The 20200-nt window shown below is 33.5% G+C and overlaps 1 protein-coding gene and 1 pseudogene across 1 annotated transcript; one reads left to right on the top strand and one right to left on the bottom strand.

Moving 5' to 3' along the window:
• Positions 1–4872: 4872 nt before the first annotated feature.
• On the bottom strand, positions 4873–6159 carry LOC127075819 (probable carboxylesterase 8). The gene has a single exon (XM_051017305.1). It carries the CDS (start codon positions 6012–6014, stop codon positions 5016–5018), a length of 999 nt encoding a protein of 332 aa, XP_050873262.1. The 5' UTR covers positions 6015–6159; the 3' UTR covers positions 4873–5015.
• Positions 6025–13977, top strand: LOC127137793 (zinc finger BED domain-containing protein RICESLEEPER 2-like; annotated as a pseudogene).
• The last annotated feature ends 6223 nt before the right edge of the window (positions 13978–20200 follow it).

The raw sequence follows: 20200 nt of genomic DNA, 5'->3' as shown, positions 1-20200 counted from the left end.
AACACTGATGCAATGATACCGGTTGAGATCAATACGCTGACATAAAGGTGTCTATCTTTTGATGAAAGTGCCAACTCGAAAGGTTTAGACATTTAAGTAAACTTGTTGGATGAGATTAGGGAAACGACTCACATTAGAGAATTCGTAGCTAAACAAAGAATTGCTCGGAGGTTCAATATCAAAGTGAGGCAGAGGGGATTTCACGAGGGTGACTTAATGGTAAAAAAAGTGACTGATCCCAAGAGGAGAGGTAAATTGGCTCCGAATTGGGGAAAAAGTCTTTATAAAACCTAGTAACATTTGATAAAATACTAGGACGTGTTCCAAGAAAAAGTCCTAGAACGTGTTCCAGGAAAAAGACCAAGTAACTTGAAGCCTCTAGCATAATTGGCTTCGGTGGGGTAACGTTTAAAAAACCTCTGGCCTAACTGAAGTCCAAGCAAATTGAAGCCTCTAGCATAATCAGCTTCGACCAGGTAACATTTAATAAAACCTGTGGCCTAACTGAAGTCCAAGCAACTTGAAGTCTCTGACATAATTGGCTTCGGCTAGGTAATGTTTAATAAAACCTCTAGCCTAACTGAAGTCCAAGCAACTTGAAGCCTTTGGCATAATCGGCTTCGGTCCGATAACATTTAATAAAACCTTTGGCCTAACTGAATTCCAAGAAAATTGAAGCCTCTGGCATAATTGGCTTCGGCCAGGTAACGTTTCATAAAACCTCTGGCCTAACTGAAGTCTAAGAAACTTGAAGCCTCTGGCGTAATGGGATTCAGCCGGGCAACGTTTAATAAAACCTCTTGCCTAACTGAAGTCCAAGAAACTTAAAGCCTTTGGCATAATTGGCTTCGGCCGGGTAATATTTAATAAAACCTGTAGCCTAAATGAAGTCCAAGTAACTTAAAGCCTATGGAATAATCGGCTTCGGCTGGGTAATATTTAATTAAACCTCAGGCCTAACTGAAGTCCAAGAAAATTGAAGCCTCTGGCATAATCGGCTTAGGTCGGGTAACGTTTCATAAAACCTCAGGCCTAATTGAAGTCCGAGCAACTTGAAGCCTCTGGCACAATCGGCTTTGGCGGGGCTATGTAAATTGAAACCTCTGGCTTAACCAAAGTCTAGGAAACTTGAGGCTTCTGGCATATTGGTTGCGGACGAGTAGTGTTTAATGAGAGCCTTTGGTCTTCATTTAAACATCAAACCCATGGGGCTCTGAACGTCGTGTAAAATTTTCACACTTATGAATTCAAATGGTATGATCGATTTATCACTGACAAAACATCTGACTTATCTTAATCTCCCATACTCTATGGTCAAGATAAGATAATTACACCGACCTACGAGGTCGACCGTAAATCTGTAATTCAAATAATAATACAAAAAAAAAAGTGAAGTTAAAGGGAACACACAGAAGAGAAAAGGAATAACATTACCATAAAGCCTTTAAAAGGCTTAATTGTTCAGTAGGAAACAAAAATATTTTAAAAAAAAGGTACAAGGTGCACATCATCATTGATGGACAACAAAAAACTTAAAGTAAATTCAAATTTCATGGTCGTTCTCTTGAGCTTCTGATGTCAGATTATCATTTGTCACGCCCATTGAGCCTTTTGTTTCAGGAGAAGCTTCGTCCATGTCGACTAGCTTCCCATCCACCATAGTTTTAAAGAAATCCATCTTCGACACATCCAGCTCGGGTGCGATGCATAGAGCTTGGGCTTTGTCCCTCTAAAAAGCTTTATCACTGGTAGAAAGCAAATCCACCTAGGTATCTTGCAGCGATTCCTTCAAAGTCTGGTTGAGATTCCGAGATTTCTCTACTTCTTGAGTTAGGCCAACATTAGTTGCCTCCAGCTTCGAGAACCTGATTGCCATGGTTTCGTTTTGCTTAATTATTTCCAATAATTGAGATTCTGACAGATCCTTTTTTTTTCATCTCAGAGAGTTGTTTGGTCAATTCCTCTACTTGAGTAGTTTAGGTTTCAAGTCATCCCTTAACTAGTTCAACCCTTTGTTAAGATGAATCTCATTCTTCTCATACGTGTCGCTCACTTCAAATAAACCCCTAGTCATAATGACACACCTCATTAAGTATGCCCTGAGATTTTGGGTCAACTGTTGGGTACCAATGGACTTTACCTTTTCGACATCCTTAGTTGCGTTTAGGTGATCATAGAGGAACTTCAACCCGTCAAAACTATTTGACCAAAACTTAAACTCGGAAGAGGGTTTGGATTGATGACTACTACTCGAATCTTGCGTAAGAGTGGTAATTGTCAAGTCAACTTGACTGGCATCATCTCTCATCAGGGTTTTCATTTTCTTTGGAGAAGTAGGTTTTGGATCCTCATAAGTATGAATAGATGTTAGTTGGGGGTTTGATGTGATAGAAGCCACTTTAGTAACATCCAACTTCTTTCGTTTGAGGGATTGGGTCTAAATGCCCGTAATTTAACTCTTGGAAGAAGATTGATCTCCACGCCTTACTCTAGCCTCTGACATCAGCTTCTTCTGTTCAGAGAGTTTGTGATTTGTCATGTTGGCTGAAATAAAAAGTAAGGATCAGTAAAAAACTATGGTTAGTGACATCATACTAGAGTGATAAGTAAACATATGGATGATTACCTTAAAAGTTAGCAATTTTTTTGGGGTCATCAATCATATGTAAAAGATCTTTGACTTTTACTACCTGGAAAGCATCCAAGATGGCCAAAGATCGAATTTCCAAATCATTAAATTTGTCATAATCAAAGCCAGAGATAGGTAAAGGGTTGTCCGACCAGTAGATCAGGAAATGGTGGTTCCCATTAAAATCATACATAACCTAGGGACATCTTGTCCAAATTTTAACTCGAAGAAATTTGTCTTTAAATCCCTTATAGTTAGTAGTGTAAGCTTGCAGAAAGCTCTTTTCCAGAATTCCACTAAGGGAAACCCAACCTCCTCTCTCTACACCTTTTAACTTGAAGAACGAGAAGAATAAACATAATGTTAGCACTATGTCTATGGTGTTGCAAGCAATCTCAAAAGCTTTAATAAAGCCTCATCCATTATAGGGTAATTATGAGGGAGCTATGTTTAGGGTTTTGAGAAGGTCAGATTTGAAGTTGGTAAATGGAAAGTGGACTTTAAAGTCTTCAGTGACTCCTGAATAAAAATAAAAAAACTCATATGGCACTTCTTTGGGGCGAATAGTGCACACCCTTTCACTAGTAACACGGGGCTCTAAAATTACACCCTATTCATTTCCAGTAGAAGAGACTGAAGTAGTGCAACGAAGCTTCGAGATATAGCTTTCGTCGATAATACTGTGGTTGTAGCTCAAAACCTCTTTGTCTATCAAAGATCATGTTGCTTCCATTTGAATATTCAGAAAACCTGAGGAGGAAGACTCCAAATCAACGTTACTAGTGGGTGAAGGGATTTTGTCGTAAACTTCTCTAATAATTTGGTCAAAATTCGCTCTATTCAAATAACCCTCATATTCTCGCATACAAGAATTCCAAACCTTATTCCTATCACTAGCAGTAAGAACAATTGGATATGAAGACATAATAATAACAAAGAAAAAAGAAATAGATAAATAATGATACCTGAAGTTTGAAAGAAGGAAGATCAGTTGATAAACGTTCAGGGAGAAAGATATTTGGAAAATATATTTGAATAAAAGCAAAACCTTTAAAAAGAAATTGAGTTGAAACAGTCAAGAATTTGTATCAAAAGGTAAATGATGAAGTGGGAGTTCTGATAAAAGTCATCATGATGAGAAAAGAGAAAAACATGTCATCATTAAAAAGTAGTTAGTGAAAACCAAGTATCACGACATAAGGATGTCGAGGAAGGCTTCAACTCTAAGTAGAAAGGAAATTTTCCGGGCTTTTCGTGTCCGAAAACTTTGATCTTTCAGATCTTGTGCTCGGGGGACTTATGTATATCCCGGAAAATTAATTTGACCAACCGAGGTATGAGATCGACGAAGCTTATTTGAGTACATGAGTTCTTTGAGGCCGAGTTAGCATGACAACCGAGTATGGTGGATTTAGCGTACCAGATAGTCGTGTTGTCATCCACTAATCGAAATTCGGTTAGGATACAAAAATAAGAAAGACCGAGTCGACCTCCTATAAGTCGGGAATGATCCAATTATTGCATGTCGGATCCGAGGACAAAGCTAAGATGTCATCTGAAGGGTCATAAGAAATGGTTAAAAGATGATACATTATGGCATGAGAGTTATAAATTAGTGAAGAGGCGGACGTTACATGACAATTATAAGGACGATGAACGTTAATAACAGAAGTATTTATGAAGAATATGGAGAACCAAGCAAGGGGAGAGAGAAATAGATGAAAACCTATAAATAGGAGGATGTTTAGAGAGTACGGGACAGACAAAAGCGAGACAAACACACATAATATACACTCTAACCATTCATTTTAGACTTTCCTTGACTGAAAACAAAGAAGTTAACCTTTTATTTTATTTTTTAGTAAAAACAATACCCACAAAGAATTTATATAGAGTGACATCCCTCACTCTAAAAGACGGTATTGTGGGTTGAGTTAAATCAAACTTTAATTCTATCACGACAAAGGTGGGAATCATTTATTCCCAACGATGGATACTATCAAAATTTATGTATAAATAGTTGATTACTTCCACTACTACACACTATTTCATTTTTATAATTTCTTTTTATCTAAAATTTTAATATATTATTAATTAAAAAGAATTTAAAAATATTTTTTTTTAAGATTTTAAGATACTATCCAAACACCATTTATCAATACTTATTCTTTAAAATGTTATGTCTGAAAAAAATTATGTGTAAGATTATTCTTTTATACCATAAAACAAACTCATCCTTAGAATAACTTAATTCATCAGGAAAATTTTATTTTCAATGTAATTTGCAAATAATATAATATTGCTCATAATTTTATAACTAACTATTCAATATTATCTTACAAGAATAAAAGGCACAACACAGTCACACACATCCTCGCCCAAAGAGTCACAAAGAGGATTGACGAGTAGCTACAAATTTCTTAACATTGTCAACCAAATCCCGTGCTTTAGAACCATCAAAGATTTCCACAGCATGATACCCATCTTCACAAAACCACGAAACCACGTGCACCCCACGTGCCTTCAAAATCTTCACCAACTCCTTTTGCTTATCCACCAACGGATCTCCACCATATCCATTAACAAAACACCTCGGCAACCGTCCGATCTTCTCACCATACACTCTATCCGCAACCGTTGGATTGCAGTACACGTGGTCGCGATCTGCACCCTCAGGTAAACACAGGCTCCACATGAGATCACTAACAGGTAATGGCACTATACGATCGTTAATTAAACGAAGTTCAGATTCCGTTCTCTGGACCCCACTGAAAAATATAGAGTTTAATATCAGCCCTCGGATCTTAATCGGAGAGAGATCGATGTCGAGTGCACGTAGACCTGCGAAGTAGGCAATGTTAGCTCCTGCACTGTTTCCCATTACGAAGCAGTTATCGAAATCCACGTGGTTTCTAATCCACGGATCAGATTCAGTTGGGTTTTCTGCTTGGGATTTGAGCCAAAGAAGGGAATCGACGGCGTCGTCGTAGGCGGCGGGAAGACGATGCTCCGGCGAGAGACGGTAATCGATGGAGGCGACAGCCGCGGGTATTTGAGCGGCGAGTTCGGAACATGAGTGGTGGAAGATCAATGAGGAAGAGTGGTAGAGGATGAAACCGCCGCCGTGGAAGTAGAGAATGAGAGGGAGTTTTGCAGGTGGCGGAGGGTGTGGGATGAAGAGACGGATGGAGGTTTTTGCGGCGACGTTTAAGGTGATGTCTTTAGAGAGAGATGGTTGTGGAGGCGAGTTGGTGGGATCGGAGGATGGTGGTACGGTGGGGACGATGGGGTTTCTTGTTAGGGAACCGTCGGGGTTAAGTTTGATTTTGAGAAATCTGTATGGATCTATGGTGGAGTTTCGTTTGGGAGGTGATGATTCTGTCATAGTGGTTGAAATGTTTTATGAGCGGGTGAAGGTTAGTTCAGATCCGTTTATTATAGGTTAATGAAATTGAAATGCTTTCATTCATGGGAGTGATATGTTTAGGGGTGTGCAAAATAACTATTGATCCTGAACCAAATTTCTATCTAAATTAATCTAAATTTTAAAATCCAACCCAAAATTATATTTTAAAATTGGTGGTCCATTTATCAAATTAAAAAAAAACGGTAACCATTGTTACAAACCGGATCAAGTAATCGATTACCATTTTTCAATAATCATTTCAAATCAATCTAAAACACAAATTTCAGAATCCCTAACTCTAAAAAATCCAAACTTTTTTCATCTTTTTTTCTCTTCAATCCCGTCCCTTCTTACGCACTATAAGGTTCTCCTCGCTCGTTCTTCAGCTCACTCCTGCCAATTTCAATAAAAAGGTTTTTTTTTCTTTTCATCGATCCACTTCATGATCCCAAACTATTAACTACTCTTTGTGATTGGATGTTACATAAAATCGTGAAATTCTACTTATTTGAAAACCGATTCAGTATTTTGTATTTGATTCTGGATATTTGAATCGTGTTACGTTAGAATTTCTTATGTTGTTTGATGGTTATATTTGAATCGGGAAATATTGCTTGATTTTATTTGTTTTGGATTTAGTAGAAGAATTTGTGTAGATGCAACTCAAATTTATGTGAATGTGCAATAGTCTTTTTATAGTATTGAGATTGGATTCTGATATGATGATTTTTTTATTTTTATGAATTAGTAGTTTTTTGTTTGTTTTATCTAGTTTGTAATGTATCATGTTTTTATGGGTGGTGTGTTATTAATGTCAGGTTCTGAATTCTAATGTAGTTGTTCTTGTTGAATTCTTTGTTCCATGGTGTGGACACTGTAAGATAGCTACTATATTAAAGGGTGTGGTTACTGTGGCGGCACTTGACACTGAGGCTCACCAGGCATGTAATGCAAACTTGTTATAAATATTATGGTCATTGATTGAAGGAATAAATAGTGGTCTCTTTTGCTAACAGATTTATGGTCATTGATGGAAGGAATAAAGAGTAGTTAATAGTTTGGGACCATGGTGTGGACACTGTAAGGCAACTACTGTATTATAGGTTTTCTTCTTGCATTTAGCTTTTCTGAATATGAGTTGTCATTATATACTAGTACATTTGCTAATTTATCAATCAATATGTGATTCATGATAGTACTTAACCGAAGGATACCTGATTTATTATGGCCTTTCTAATTATAGATATGTGATTTATACATGAGATAATATGTGATTTATCCTAATGAATCAGTCACATGCGACGTATCTTGTGATTTAGTTGTAAGGCTTATATGATTTTACCCGATACACTCACGTTGATATGTGATTTATTAGATTAATGAGTGTAAGGCATTTGAGTTTTCATGGTTACTTAGTAGAGGAGTATGTGATGTACTATTCTATTCCAATTGGTGGATATGGTAAATCATCCTGTAATTCAGACAAGTTCACGAGTATTAAATTGTTCATTCTAGAATATGAAAAAGGTATAATTGGGTTTGGTACAGGTTGATGTTTTTTAATAAATACCTATTGAGATTATCATCTCACTCTTTATTGTTGAGTTCTTTTCAAATGAATCGGTCTTAGAAAAAGGAAACATGATATTGAGCCTGTTTAGATTTATTTATTTGAGCTTATTTACTTGCATAAGTATTTGTGATGTCCATAAGCTCTCTTTTTAGCTTATGAAAACATATTGATTTTATTTTATCTTTTTTTGAGGAACAACTTATTTATGAACACTAATAGGTTAGTCATCACATAAATAAATTCAATAGTTAATACTATTTAAAGTTTGGGGACAAATGATGGTGTAGCTGTTACTGGTTTTGATATATTGAATAGTCTTCATATTGGTACTCAAGAGTTCAAGAAGAGGAATAATGTGCTTATAATGTTAGGTTGGGTTGTGTTATATAGGGTTTTATTTTACATTATTTATTATGGATTCAATTATGGATTCAATTTATGGAACACTTACAAAGTAGGCTAGCATGGTTGAATCATAATTATTCATTTGTTATTTATTTCTATTGTGTGTTTTTTTGATTGTGTGTTTTTTTTTATCATAATTTGTTTTCCTATTTTTAACAGAATCAAGATGACTAATGTTGATACAACTTATGTAACATCCGAGAATACAGTTTCAACCCCTCCACCTACAATCTCTAATGAAATGCCACCTCCTCACACTAAGAAGCGAAGGAATCGTTCAGAGGCTTGGAAGCATTTCATTGTATCGTCGGAAGAAGAACAAAAAGCTTCGTGCAAATACTGTGACACGAAAAATTAAGTATAATAATGGAACTAGTTCCATGCATGCTCATTTATCGAGATGCCTTGTTTACAAGAGGCAAAGGACATCATCTTCTACGACAAGTGTTAAAGAACATGTTCGCTCTCCTTTAATTGTCAAGTTTGACCAAGAAGCCATTAGAAGATCAATGGTTAAGATGTTCATAAACATGGAGATTCCTTTTCGGAAGGTTGAACATGAGTCTTTTCATGAATTTATGAGTCTCGCATCACCAAGATTTCAAATTTGTTCACGCACAACACTAGCGCGTGATGTCTTGAAACTATGGGATAGTGAAAAAATGATTTTGAAAAAATTTCTCTCTCTGAATTGTCAAAGAGTTTGTCTCACTACTGATATGTGGACTTCATATTGTCAAAAGTTGAGTTATATGTGTGTGACAGTCCATTTCATTGACAATAATTGGCACTTACAGAAGAAGATTTTAACTTTTTGTCAAGTCACAAGTCATACAGGGGATGTTATTTGTGCAACAATGGAGATGTGCTTGAGTAGTTGGGGGTTAAACCGTGTGCTTAGTTTGACAGTTGATAATGCTTCATCTAATGATGTTGGGGTTGAGCATCTCAAGAGAAGGCTTTTGTCTAGGAATAGTTTAGTTATGAGTGGAAACCATTTTCATATGCGGTGTTGTGCGCATATATTGAATTTAGTTGTGAAAGAAGGTTTGAAAGACATTGATGGCTCTATTGGTAGAATCCGCCATGCTGTGTGGTATGTTAGATCTTCTCCTGCGAGGCTTGCTAAATTCAAGGCATGCATTGATGAGGAAAGCATGGCCTATAAAGGTTTAGTTTGGATAGATGTTGAGACTCGTTGGAACTCAACATACTTGATGTTAGTATCCGCATCAAAACATGAGAGGACCTTTGAAGAATTAAGTTTTCGAGATAAAAAGTATGTGAATGAGTTGACAAAGAAGGGGAAAGGTGTCCCGATAGAAGAAGATTGGAAGCATATTAACTTAATCATCCCGTTCTTGAAGTTATTTTATGATTCTACCTTACACATATCGAGGTCATCTTATTTGATAAGCAATATTTATATGTTTGAGATCCTGGGTATTGGAAAGAGCATTGTGGATATGTATGCGTCTGAAGATGAACATCTACGGTCAGTAGCTCAAAAAATGAAGAAGAAATATGATAAATATTAGGGAAATCATGAGAAGCTTAACATATTATTGTTGATTGCTCTAGTATTCGACCCTAGGAGCAAGATTAGATTGGTCGATTGGATGGTAAGGCAATATTATGATAAGGATGATGTTGACGCCTTTAAAGCAAATTTAGAGTCTAGATTGAAATATATTTATGAGGAATGTTGTGTTGGATTTATGCCTCCTCAAGGTAATTCAGGTGAGTTGCAAGTTTTTGGTGGTGTTAGTGATCCTTATGGAACTGCTGAGTTCTATCTTTTAGAAGGGTGTGACAATGCAGATAATGAGTTAACTACTTATCTTGGAGAGAAGTTAGAACATAACATGGAGATAAATGTTCTAGAGTGGTGGAAAGTGAACTTTGGACGATATCCCATCCTTTCAAACATTGCAAGAGACGTGCTGTCTATACCTATAAGCACAGTGGCTTCTGAATCTGCATTCAGTACAGGAGAAAGGGTGCTTGATCCATATTGCAGCTCATTAACACCTACAACAGTCGAAGCATTGATATGCACCCAAGATTGGCTCAAAGGAACATCTTCCTCCTTAATTACAAATGAGGATTTTGGTATTCTTGAGAGATTTGAGCAAGGTATGATAACTAAGTATATTCGCTAATGTATTATTATTTATTATACTTGAGGCATAATGAAATCTCTTTATATGTTTTATAGAATTACTTTATAAGGAAGATGGTGCTAATTGTTCAACCTCTTCAACTTATGTTACACTCGAAGATGACTTAACGGTAAAGAATTCTAAAGTTTTGTTTTGCATATTCTACTCAATTTAGTATATGTGCATTTTCTGCACTTATGGGTTTATGTTGTTGCGTGATTTTTCTAGCTTATGCGATTAAATATTTCTGGATTACCACATAACTCGTAGTATTGACTTAATGTGTTACTGAACCTTCCCTTACACGGGTCTCATATTTTTGTACTTTAAACTAGGCTCCTTTATGGTCAGATTTGTTTTGCAGTAGTGGGATTTTTTTACTTCCGAATTGCATTGAAACATAACTTAGTTCGGGAATCACTCTAGATTTAGTGAATCTGGTCATACTTAGTATTCCATATTTCTCTAAATTTATCTTGAAATAACATTTTCTTACTTCCGAATTGCATTTTAGACTTAAAATAACACTTAACTTGAATATATTCTTTTTTGAGATAATGAGTTTGGGTTAGATTTTGTTCGAGACATGGTCTTAGAAATCGGGTCGTCCATGTCTTAAAATGTAAAATAGACTTGTAATTTCACTGTTTTTACTTTTGTTTTATGCATCATTAAGCTTATTGCAGAAGAAGCTGATTAATTGCTTATGGAACTAGAAGTGAAAAAACATAAAGATTCTTCATGTTTCATATTTTGTTATATTCATAGTGTAGGTTGAAGAATTTTATTGTTGTTAATTAGTCTAGTAACAGATTCAATGAGATTATTCCTGTTTTTAATCAAGATATTATTTGTGGAGATTATAAGAGTTAAATTTAAAGCAGTTTTTTTAAATACCTATGTTTAACATAAACTAAGTTTAAAACTAGTTGAAATAAAAAGGCAGGTTAAATAAAATAAAATTATTTTTGCTATAAAATTAATTTTTTTAAACTTGATTTATTTTTATAATTTTTTTAAATTGGTTTTTTTTTATAATTTTTTTTTTTTTATAAAACTGTTTCTTTTAAGAAATTACCGATTTAAAACTCTTTTTTTAAAACTGATTTTTTTTTCCTATCTTATAGGTAATTATTCAATTTTGATTTTTCAGATTGAAAATTTAAAAATAGTGATTGATTTCAAGAGCGATTGGATAGAGTTAAGAAGTTGTTGGAATGAAAATTAAATTTGAGGGAAATTTGGTTTTAAAATTGATCCAAACAAAAACTATTTTTGTTAGTACAAACCGGTAATTAACCAAACCGATCCAAACATAAACCAATTTTAAAAATATAAACCGGTTTTATCAAAGTGGTTTTAAAAACTAAACTGATCCATATATTTGGTTCTATTTGGTTTGAGTTTTGAACTATGCACACCCGTAGATATGTATGTTAGCAATGGAGGTCAATTAAATTAAAAATTATTAAAAAACATCGCTAAAAGTATAGTGAATTAAAAAATGAACTTTTCAATTATAAAAGTTAGTTTTGTTTGGTTTGATAAGGAAATTTATATTATAGGTAATCCAACCTAGAATAAATTCTCAGACAAATAGGATAGAGAGGACTCTATCATTCCCATCTTCTATGAAGGATTGTGCGGGGTTAAACTAACTAACATTGAAAAAATAACTCTAATCAAGTAAACAACTAAATAAAATAAAAGCAGGTATTATTGTGTTTAACTAACTAGCTGAATTATATCACAATAGAATAAAATAAATTAAGTTTGTGCAATAAAACTATAAAAGGACTAAGATGGAAGGATTTTGTAAGAACATTGACGTTTTGGTTAAGGAAGTTGATTGGCATTGGATAATGTCGTGTAGTCAGCTTTTTAGAATGACCAGGATACTGCTTGTTTTTTTTTTTACATTTTCACAAATGAGTGAAGATCCATTTAACAAATGAGTGAAGTTCTAGGGTAAAAATTATAAAAAAGATGTTCATCGTGTTTGGAAGCATTGATTTTGATGAAAACAAAAGATTATAATGGAAGAGAGATCAAAGAAAAAAAAGATTTGAATCATTTGTTTATGTGCTAAATCATGGAATTCAAGAAAATTTTCTTTTGATCAAGGTACTTGTGACAATTTAATTGCCTGGTTATACATTAAGTGCTCAAGCATCCCACTTCATCTTAAATCTTCTTTTGAGTTTTAGAAGTTTTTGAATCATGTTTTCATTCATAAAATTTTGTGAAAAGAAAATTGATTTTTGGCACAAGCACAATCGATTGGATGCTTGGATGCTTGTTGCAATCAATTATATGTGCTTTTTAAAATGGCAATGTGGATTGTATAATATGTCTCAATCGAGTGTCACTTTGTTTTTGGCTTTGGAAATGCTCCTTTTTTACATGTTCCAGTCAATTGTGCTTTCCCTGCAATCGATTTGTTTTTGTCTAAAATCAATTCTCCGCGATAGATTGGATGAAGACCACAATCGATTGGATCCGTGTATTTTTTCCATATTTTTGAACGTTACATTTATTGTCAATTGATTGTATGGAATACCCCAATCGATTCGACCATGAATCTTTTTGAAAATTCTGAAACATTGTAATACACTTTCATTGCACATGTTCACGAAACCTTTTCACATATCATTGCAATTAATCATGAATATTTTTCAAGAATCGTAACACATTTTCAGGAGGCATGTTGTGACCTATTTATAGCCAGAATTTTCAGATTTCAAATAACCTCTTTCCTGAAAAATATTTATTGTGTTCATAATTTTTTAACATAAACTTTTAGTGCATAACTTTCATATCAGATAAAAGTTTCTAAGTCCTTGAACACTTAAGTACATCAGTTATTATTAATTGCTACGTGAAAGGGAAGAACCTAATTTTTTAAATATCAGAAAAGAAACAAGCCTCTCAAATTTATTAAGTATGCTGTAAAGTTTGTATGTATTCAAATTATCAGTTTACTGTAATATTTCACCAAGTGTGTGGTGATTTTTGTAGGTAAGAAAGTAGTTGTATTTTCTACAGGAGTTTACAAACAGGAAGATTGTCTTTTTATTTGTTTGAAAAAGACATTTGAATCAAGAAAGTTGTGTGCTTCTTTGTTGTTGTTAGAAGATTGTATGAGAAGTCTTTGTGTGAGACTTGTACAAAGATCTAACAATAGTGGAAATCTCTTACGGGGAGTGAGGGGACTAGATGTACCCTTGATTGGAACGGGGAACTAGTATACATCGTTGTATTCTTTATTTTTCTGCATTTAAATTCTGCATTTTACTTCACATGTTCATCAACATATCTTTGAAAAAATAAGAACATAAGAACCATCACTTAAAAACTCAAAATCTGTAACCTAATTCACCCCCTCTTAGATCCTGCACTTTGAACTTACAATTGACATCAGAGTAGGTTAAGGTAACTTGCTCATAGATCTGGGTAAAATTGTCTTCCGCTAATATGGTTTTTAGAGATGGTGGCAGTAGCAACAAACCTCCATGCTTTGTTGGTGAACAATATCATTTTTTGGAAAATTCGCATGCAGACGTATTTGGAAGCACAAAAAGAAGATATATGGGATGCAATTGAAAATGGTCCGTACATCCCTAAGACGGTCATCAATGATGTAGAACATATAAAAGTAAAAGGCTCTTGGGATGATAATGACAAGAAGAAAGTCATGTTTTACAAGAAGGCAAAGAACATGCTTCAATCAACCCTAGGTGTGGATGAATCATTTCGTATATCTCATTGTAAAGCAGGAAAGTATATTTTGGACACTTTATAAGTCACACATGAAGGCACGATAGAGGTAAAAAGATCTAAAGTAAAGATTTTATCACAAGAATATAAAATGTTTATAATGGATTCCCATGAATCTATTCTTGATTTGCAAAAGAGATTTAGTCATTTAATAAATCATTTGATGGCTTTCGGTAACACTTTTACAAATGATGAATTAAATCTAAAAGTTCTTAGATCTTTAACAAAAGTTTGGCAACCAAAGGTAACAACTATTTTGGAAAAGAAAAGTCTTTCAAAAATGTTTTTGCAACATTGTTTAGTAAACTTCAAGAACACAAGATAAAACTTGAAAAACTAGAAAGGCATAAAGATGAAATAAATAATTCAAAACGTCTTACCTTAAAGACTAAAGTAAAAAATAATGATAGCAATCAAGATGATTATTCCACTAATGATGAAGATGATGATCTTATCAAAAGGTTTGAAAAGTTCTTTAAATTTTTTAGGAAAAAGGATATCACTCTTAAAGAAGCACCAATAAGGAAGGTTACATGCTTTGAATGTGAAAAAAGAGGATATGTCAAAAATGAATGCCCTACATTTGAAAATAAGAATAAATCCAAAATCCGGAAGGGCAAAAGGCCAAAGAAATCATATGTAGCATAGGATGACAATGAAATTAGTTCATCTTCATATGAATACCATACAAATAGGGCAATGATGACATCACATCATTCAAGTGATAAATAACATGATGTTAGTGATTTTGAAATTGATTATAGTCCTTCATATGATGATTATAAAATGCTTTTCATGAATTATATGAAGAATTTTTGAAAATTTCTAGACAATGTTTAAATCAAAAGAAAAGTATTTTAAAACTAGAAAGTATGGCTAATGAAACAAAAGTGGAATTAGAAGAAGTCAAAAATTCTACATGCAATAAATGTCAAGATCATGAATATAAAATTGTTGAATTAAACAAAGTGATCAAGAAATATGAAAAATATCAAATTGGTTTAGAAAATGTGTTAAATAGTCAAAGATATTCAAGTAATAAATATGGACATGGATTTTTTAATTTTGATAAACCTAGTACAAGTTAAACTATCTTCGTAAAGGATACTAGCAAATTCAATGATAAGGAATCAATGAAAGTACATGTTTTATATCATCATAAAAGGCCTTATTATAGAAATAACTTTTATGTCAATAAAAGGAATCATGTTTTTAGAACTATCTATTTTTATTATAATGCAAAATGTCATACTTCTAATACTTGCTACATAAGAAATAATGGTATTCCTTATGGTGAGTATGTATGGGTGAGAAAGAGATCTAACCCAAGAGGACCCAAATAGTATTGAGTACCTAGAAAATACTACTAATTGTTTCGTAGGTACTTGAAGATTATCATGGAAGAGAGATCAAAGAAAAAAGATTTGAAGCATCTGTTCATGGGCTAATTCATGGAATTCAAGAAAGTATTCTTTTGATCAAGGTACTTGTGGAAATTTAATTTATTGGTTATACATTAAATGCTCAAGTATCTCACTTCATCTAAAATCTTCTTTATGGTTTTAGAAGTTTTTGAATCATGTTTTCATTCACAAAACTTTGTGAAAATTGGAGAAAATTGATTTTTGGCACAACCACAATCGATTGGATGCTTGGAACAATCAATTGTATGGGATCTTTAAAACGCCATAATCAATTGTATAGTATGCCTCAATCAATTGTCACTTTGTTCCTAACTTTGGAAATGCTCCCTGTTTACTGGTTCCAATCAATTGTTGCTTTCTCTAAAATCGATTGAATGGTCTTTTTTTCTTTCTAAAATCAACTCCCCATAATCGATTGGATGAATACCACAATCGATTGGATCAATGTATTTTTGCATATTTTGTTAATGTTACATTTAGTGCCAAATATTTGTATGAAATACCCCAATCGATTAGACCATGGATCTTTCTGAAAATTCTGAAACATTGCAATACCTTTTCAATGCAATTGTTCATGAAACCTTTTTCACATATCATTTCAATTAATCATGAACATTTTTCAAGAGTTGCAACACATTTTCAAGAGGCATGTTGTGATGTATTTAAAGCTAGAATTTTCATATTTTAGATAACCTCTTTCCAATAAAATATTTATTGTGTTCATAATTTTTTAACATAAACTTTTAGTGCATAATTTTCATATCGTATAAAAGTTTCTAATTCCTTGAAAACATAAGTAAATCCGTTATTATTAATTGTTACATGAAAGGGAAGAGCATAATTTTTGGAATATCAGAAAAGCATCAAATCTCTCTAAATTATTAAGTTTGCTGCAAAGTTAGTATGTATTAAAATTATCTGTTTATTGTAATATTTCACCAAGTGTGTGGTGATTTTTATCTATAATAAAGTAGTTATGTTGTCTACAGGAGTTTACAAATAGGAAGGTTAGTCTTTCTGTTTATTGGAAAAGGTCCTTTGAATTGGGGTGATTCAAAGTCCACCATTGTTGTTGGTATTTTGGAAATCAAGGAAGTGTTGTGCTTCTTTGTTGTTGTTAGAAGATTGTAGGAGAAGTTTTGGTGTGATGCTTGTACAAAGATTTAACAATAGTTAAAATCTATCATGGGGTGTGAGGGACTAGATGTACCCTTGATTGGAAAACAGAAACAATATACATCGTTGTGTTCTTTATTTTTCTGCATTTAAATTCTGAACTTATCTTCATAAGTTCATCAACATATTTCAGGAAAAAAAAAGAACCATCACTTAAAAACTCTAAAAATATGTATAACATAATTCACCCCCTCTTAGGTTGTGCACTCTAAATTTACAAAAATGGAGCCTAGTTGGGAATCTTCTGGTATCTATTACTGCCCCTAGTCTAAATTAGTAAATCTTGTCAAGGAGAGGGACATATTTTTTTAAAGATTAATCCTTGTGTTGGTTCCTGCTTGATGTACTTGATGACCGTGATTGCAGCTTACATGTGTGTCTTTGTTGGTTTGATTAGGAATTGATGTAACCTACATACAAAGGAACTAATATAAGGCTTGAGTGTGTTAAATATAATAGGTTACTCATTAAACTTCTAAAACTAGTGGAGTCGATAAGTATCATAATGAGAGGGTATTTTGTGGCTTTGATCCATAGGGGTGGGTGATGGTTTAGCACCAGAAAGTCAAGGCTCTTGAAAAAGATCAAGACTACAATTTCTTTAACATAGGGATATTCCATTAGAGGGTCTTGTAACCTCAAATGATAATGAAGTATTTAAGGTTTCCTAGATCTTTTATATATAATTTTACTTCCAGTACAAATTTGATGTTGGAAAATTCAGACATATTATTTCCTGCAAGTATAAGATCATCAATGTTCATGGTCGGCCGCAAATTCCAAGAAGTGGGCATCTAGTAACAAAGAAATAAGATATCATATAAAGAGTAGGAGGAGGACCACTTTCCTTATGCCTCGCAGAATGTCCCTCACAAGGATACCTTGCTAATTTCCCAGAATTGATCCAATGGTCCACATCCACACACATACAATTACTAACCATTTAACCTATTTAAAGAGGAAAATGTGCCACACTTCAAGTATTTAAATATTTCTCATTCAAAATTCATCTCTTGCTCCCTTACTGACTTGAAAGTTGGAGTTCTAACCTTGCAGGTCAACCCCTTCTCCATTGCATCGGAAACCTTGAACCACCATAACATACTGTGAATTCAACCTCCTTGGTCACTATCTAGTTCCATAGCAAAACATTGGTGTCGTATGCGGGAATAAACTTTTGATTCGTACAATCTTCATCATTCAACATTTCTCGATTTGATCAAATCAAATCTAGACATCTTTCAATCAAAGCACAAATCTCCATCTACATACCAACTATGTCAAGTTTAGATTCGAGCTTTTCCTATTAGATCCATCATACGTTGAAAGCTTCCAAAGCCACCGGTTCTGTAATTGAGCGACAAACAGTTGTAGGCAACAAAGCGACTACTAATCCTCCGCCTACTCCTCTAGGGAGGGACGATCAAGTCATGATAACTACTCCTTCCTTTCCTCCATTCCCAAACTTTGTCCAACTTAGGGAAGTGATGACTTTTTTTACGAGTGAACTAATCATGTCGAAGTAATAAAATAAAAGATCATCTCCACCGAGATTTTTTAATTTAAAAAACTTATGATTGTTCATTTTAAAAGTCAGTACAAGGGGTTTTCATATTGTTTTTAGCAAAAGTGAATTGCGCGAATAAAATTTAGAGAAAATATGATAATGAGAAAGCAAAAGTTTCGTTTCAAGTCCACTAATTATCACTGTTGGTAATTGTGTCTATTTTCTTAAGTTGATTTGCAAAAATTACCATAAATTAACACTATTGTTATACCCAATTCCTTAGTGTATAACCCACTCTTGTTAACGAGAACTCCTTAATAACTTAGGAGAATTCGAAGTAAAAACAAGCAAGAATGCTCGTTAATTTCTTGATCACAAACTTATAATTATCTATTCCTAGTTAATTACTAAGTTTGAACACTTATCTTAGATCCAGTTCATAACGTTATAGTCAATAATCACTATGATCCTAGGTTCAATTCATATGCTTATCAACATATGAAAAGCATAACGATAAAAGTTTATTGAATAAAACTAGAATATCAAATCAATAGAATAGTACAAAGCCAACTACATGGTTCAATAACTCTAATCAGCCCCGTTTAACAAAACCTATTCAAGAGTAAATTATCTATTTGTAGTTAAACAAATAATTACCATGATTTTAGATGAACAATAGATGAGAATCAATAGAAAAAGGTCTCCAAGGGTGAAAATCTCCAATTCTCGAGCTCCAATATTACCTAGCCGTCACTTATGTTCCTCAAAATCACAACCCCTTGGAAAAATGGCTTCTCTTTCCTTTTAAAAAGCAAAAAACATGTCAGTCAAACGCTCCACGGTGACCATGAATTAAAGCATCACGACCATGATAGTGGCATCACGGTCACAATAATTCCAATAGCCAAAATGGTTATTTTGCTTCCTTTTTCTTCTAAGTCCACAATTACTTCTCTTCTTCTATTTTCCTCATTTCTTCTTCACGTTAACTCATATTTTTCTCAAAATTACGTAAGTTCTATAAAAAATTATCATAAATATTATGGAATGACAGTGTCATCACAACCATAAACTTACTATGTTGCTTCCTCAAGTAACTTGTGTGTAAAATGAAATTTTCAAGAGAAATAAAATGCTTACCCTTACCAATGAATATCACCATTGTATTGCTTCTGACCATCACATCCGTTCCTTGATTCAATCTAGATAATACCAAAAGGTTCTTCCAACATCACATGTACTCAACTTGTCTCTCATCTCACCTTTGTTCATTCAAATTGACAGGGTAATCATGCAATCAACGTACTAGAGCACTTTAGCATAAGTTTGAAAACTTTCTAACGAAGTCAATCAAAGTCATATCTAAACACACACTTTTGAGGTCTTTCAAGGTTGTAATGAGGCTTATGCTAGGGTAGGATATTTTGGGATAGTAGGCTTAAACCTTTGGAGTTAGGTACCTAATTTTTCTTATGTTACCATGATCCTTTCATAACGATCTTTAGTTGGTCAATCGGTACTAGAGAATGATTTTTTTTTTGTCTTTTTCATTCATTTTCATCATTTTTTTACGTGTAGAAGTCATTTTAACTTCTTTATTTTATACATTTATCTTTTCTTTTTATTTATATTGACCATTTTTCTCTACTACCCAAATCCCAAACTTAAACATTTCTAAATTCCAAGAGCAACCCCAAACTTAAACTTTTGCATATGACAAGGAAACTAAACTTTTATACCTAGCTCTAAAGATGGTGGAAAGATTTAATCTTTCAGTCAAATGGCTACAAATTAAGCTATGTCACTGAAATAAGGGCTCAAGCTCAAAGTTGTTAAACAATAAGTATACTTATTTCATACAGGTTAGTTTGAAAAGGCTTAGAGTTTCCAGAAATAATTTCCTTAATGTGTAATTTATCAGACCAAAAACTAAGTAGAAATAAAGCAAATTCTAGAAAATAAGAATTGTATGAATACTCTAATTAGGAGGAAAAGTAAACAATGAAATATTTGGCTAAAACCTTACTAGCTAAGATATCTAGAGATTAAGTATAATGTAGTTGACTATCCATTTTTTCATCAAATGTTAATCTGCATCGAGAACTTTTGTGATGATCAACTCTTTTTGTTTATACTTTTTT

The sequence above is a fragment of the Lathyrus oleraceus genome, chromosome 4 (assembly GCF_024323335.1).
Source record: "Lathyrus oleraceus cultivar Zhongwan6 chromosome 4, CAAS_Psat_ZW6_1.0, whole genome shotgun sequence".
Lineage (NCBI taxonomy): Eukaryota > Viridiplantae > Streptophyta > Magnoliopsida > Fabales > Fabaceae > Lathyrus > Lathyrus oleraceus.
The sequence above is the reverse complement of the archived record's forward strand: the minus strand, read 5'-3'. Positions and strand labels throughout refer to the sequence as shown.

What these genes read in the sequence shown, in the direction of transcription:
- LOC127075819 (XM_051017305.1), bottom strand. Translation starts at nt 6,014, where the DNA reads ATGACAGAATCATCACCTCCCAAACGAAACTCCACCATAGATCCATAC.